This window comes from Poecilia latipinna, unplaced genomic scaffold, assembly GCF_001443285.1.
Source record: "Poecilia latipinna isolate Pla-1442-1.1 unplaced genomic scaffold, P_latipinna-1.0 Scaffold137, whole genome shotgun sequence".
Taxonomy (NCBI): domain Eukaryota; kingdom Metazoa; phylum Chordata; class Actinopteri; order Cyprinodontiformes; family Poeciliidae; genus Poecilia; species Poecilia latipinna.
Window position 1 is genome coordinate 479,776 of NW_015112753.1, and position 2,745 is coordinate 482,520.

The window sequence follows — 2,745 nt, forward strand, 5'->3', positions numbered from 1 at the left end:
GTTCAGCCCGGTGAGGAGCTTTAACGCTCTCCTTGGAGTCACGCATCACGCTGATTTTATATTATTTTTAGTATTATTTTTCCGGTTACACGATGCATCAAACCATATCAAATGCGTTTTCTATTTAGAGTTAATACGTGCGGCCGCACAGAGATCTGAGAAACTCGTCCCATAAACTCGACCAACCAGAATAGTTTCTGTGATGCTTATTAAAAAGCAGCATTGAATTAAATCTCCCGTTTGTTGCGCATTTCTGCGTAATGCAGCAGATTACCTCATCATGCAGGGCCGGTCCAAGGCTGTATGAGGCCTTGAGCAGAATCTGACTTAGAGGCCCCTTTTGTTGCTAAAAATATCAGCACCTCTAACAGCTTCTATGTTAGATTTAGTGAATTATGGGAGAAGGGAGTAGTTTAATTGACCAGCCTAAAAAGCAATAAGTTATAATCGCAGTTTACTAATTTATATTTGTAAATTCAAAGATTAAACTCACAGCATCAGATTGTTGCTATGGTAAGGTAACAGTCTAACTATGAATATTGTTCTTTGAAGTTTTACAAAGTAAACTTGCCAACTCCTTAAAATCTTGTATTTAAATGTTAAACAATTTAAAATCATTTAATTTATGTATGCCTAAACAATTGAATCAAATTTAGCAGCATTGATCATCTCAATAAACAAGTGTTACATTTATGTATCTGTGGTCTGTTTTAAAATATTAGCGTTTATGGGGCCCCTGAAGGCCTTGGGGGCCTGATGGAGCCGCTGACTTAATTTGGATTAAACAGAAATGCAAATTTGTTGTTTTTAGACTAGTTGTGGGTTTAAATAGCATTTCACTGGAGCTCTTTTCCCGTAACATATAATTAAACAGTAATACTTTTACATTTCCTGTCAACTTAACATCTTTTAATACAAAAACACGGTGGACCGCCTCGACGCCACTGGTCTTAGCAAGTTTTCTGGGAGAAACCCTGCATAGTATTGCCACTTTAAGTTCCAGAAAACTAATTAATATAGTCTCTGCCTTTTCACCCTCAGGTTTTTCAATTGACCAAAAGCCGGTTGGCATGGAGTCCTATAGCGGCAGCCTGACCAAACCCAAAACGATGGACATCTTGCCATCAGAGCATTATGACGTGTGCCCGCCCTCTCTGGTGATGCAGCTTCCAAACACCAGCCTAAATCAAGACCCTGCGCCTCAGCAGAGGGACCGGCAGACCACGGCGGATGAGGAAGATGCTTTCGATTGTGGAAAACCTCATAAATGTGTCCCTCCCTACAACACTTTCATGGGTAAGTTGTCGATTAACCAATCTTTTTATCCGGACTTGATTTTGCTTAGGCAGTAGAATGACTTTTAAACATGTTTTCCCGCAGGTACATTTGGGAAAGCTCCTTGGACTCCCCACAAGGATCTATACATCCCACCGTCAATCACATATCATGGGATAACTCTTCACGAGAATCCTTACACTGCTTTGGATATTGACTCGGACCTCGAGCAGAGCATCAAGGACTCATTGGAGCAGAGCGGCCGTGTGTATGAACAGCCATTTGACGGCCGTAGAACTGATGCCATCTCACAACGTAGGATGAGCTCCTAGCTGATCCAACTTCCGGTTTTTCATGAGAACAACCAAAAGGAACAGAAAAACATGAACATTTCTACCTCACTGAATGGACACTTTGGCAATAAAGGATGTCTGTAATGTGCAACAAGTGAATGTAAAGGACAGCTTCACGCAAAATAGCACCGGTTATTTTGCTGGAAAAAAAAGATTCTGTTAAATAACATAGATGAATATATACATTTTTATATAAAGTTTATTATATTTTGTAAATTGTTTATAAACAGATTTGATTATTTTTGCCTACTTTTTTTGTACAAATACTTTGCAGCCGTGGCTTTCCATTTATGTCCGCTTTGAATAAAGCAGTGTTTTGCACATGTGTAAACAATAAAACGTGTGCTGCTATGCTCACTTATGGTTTTTCAAACCCTCCAAAAAGATGATCTGTTTTAGATCTGAATATGAAACAGATTCATCACTGTTCTCTCAGAGCACAACACACCACCAGAGTGGCATTCATATTCAAATATATGGCATCCATTTTCATCTAAATTCGGTTCAGATTTATCCAATATAATCCAGTCATATATTCTGGTTTGAATATATATGGCTCCAGTTCACTGTATTCCTAATTATATTGCAATACAGTGGAAATTCAGTTGATTATTTGATGCAAGCTGCTGACAAGTGATCTAATACAGGCAACGGGGACGTCCCCAAAAACTCGCAGCATTCACCATTCAAGCTTAGTGTCTGCACATCCTTAAAAAGTCTTAAATTCGAAGTTGTAGGTTTGATTCACAGTCTGATGACCTTTGCCACATGTCTTCCTCCTCTTTCATTACACATTTTTCTGTCTAACTCCTCTCAAATAAAGGCTGTCTGAGCAAAAGAAGACCTATTTATTTTTTTATTTTTTTAAGTCTTAAATTCATAAAAAACTAAATGGAGTTTACATGCATGACCGGCCTTAAATTGTGTTGGGGGAAGAACTATTTAATCTCATATGTTTTTTTTCTCGCAAAGCTTTTCTGTCAGGTAAAAGGTTGAGTTACACTCAGACATTGTGTCCTACGACTTGAGGCGGCTGAGGCTAACTGGATGCTAATATTCTCCTGCAAGCTTGCTAGCTCTTTAGCGTAGATATCATTGGTAAGTACAAATTTATCAC

The 2,745-nt window shown here is 38.7% G+C and overlaps 1 protein-coding gene across 1 annotated transcript in view; it reads left to right on the forward strand.

The window, feature by feature from the left end:
* The window catches only part of lrig3 (leucine-rich repeats and immunoglobulin-like domains 3), a 31,230-nt gene extending 29,129 nt beyond the window's left edge, over positions 1-2,101 (forward strand). Inside the window, exons 18-19 of the mRNA XM_015028858.1 lie at positions 1,042-1,296; positions 1,381-2,101. Of these exons, the coding sequence (XP_014884344.1) occupies positions 1,042-1,296; positions 1,381-1,607 (482 nt within the window). The 3' untranslated portion in view covers positions 1,608-2,101. The remainder of the gene's footprint in view (positions 1-1,041; positions 1,297-1,380) is intronic.
* Positions 2,102-2,745: the final 644 nt, after the last annotated feature.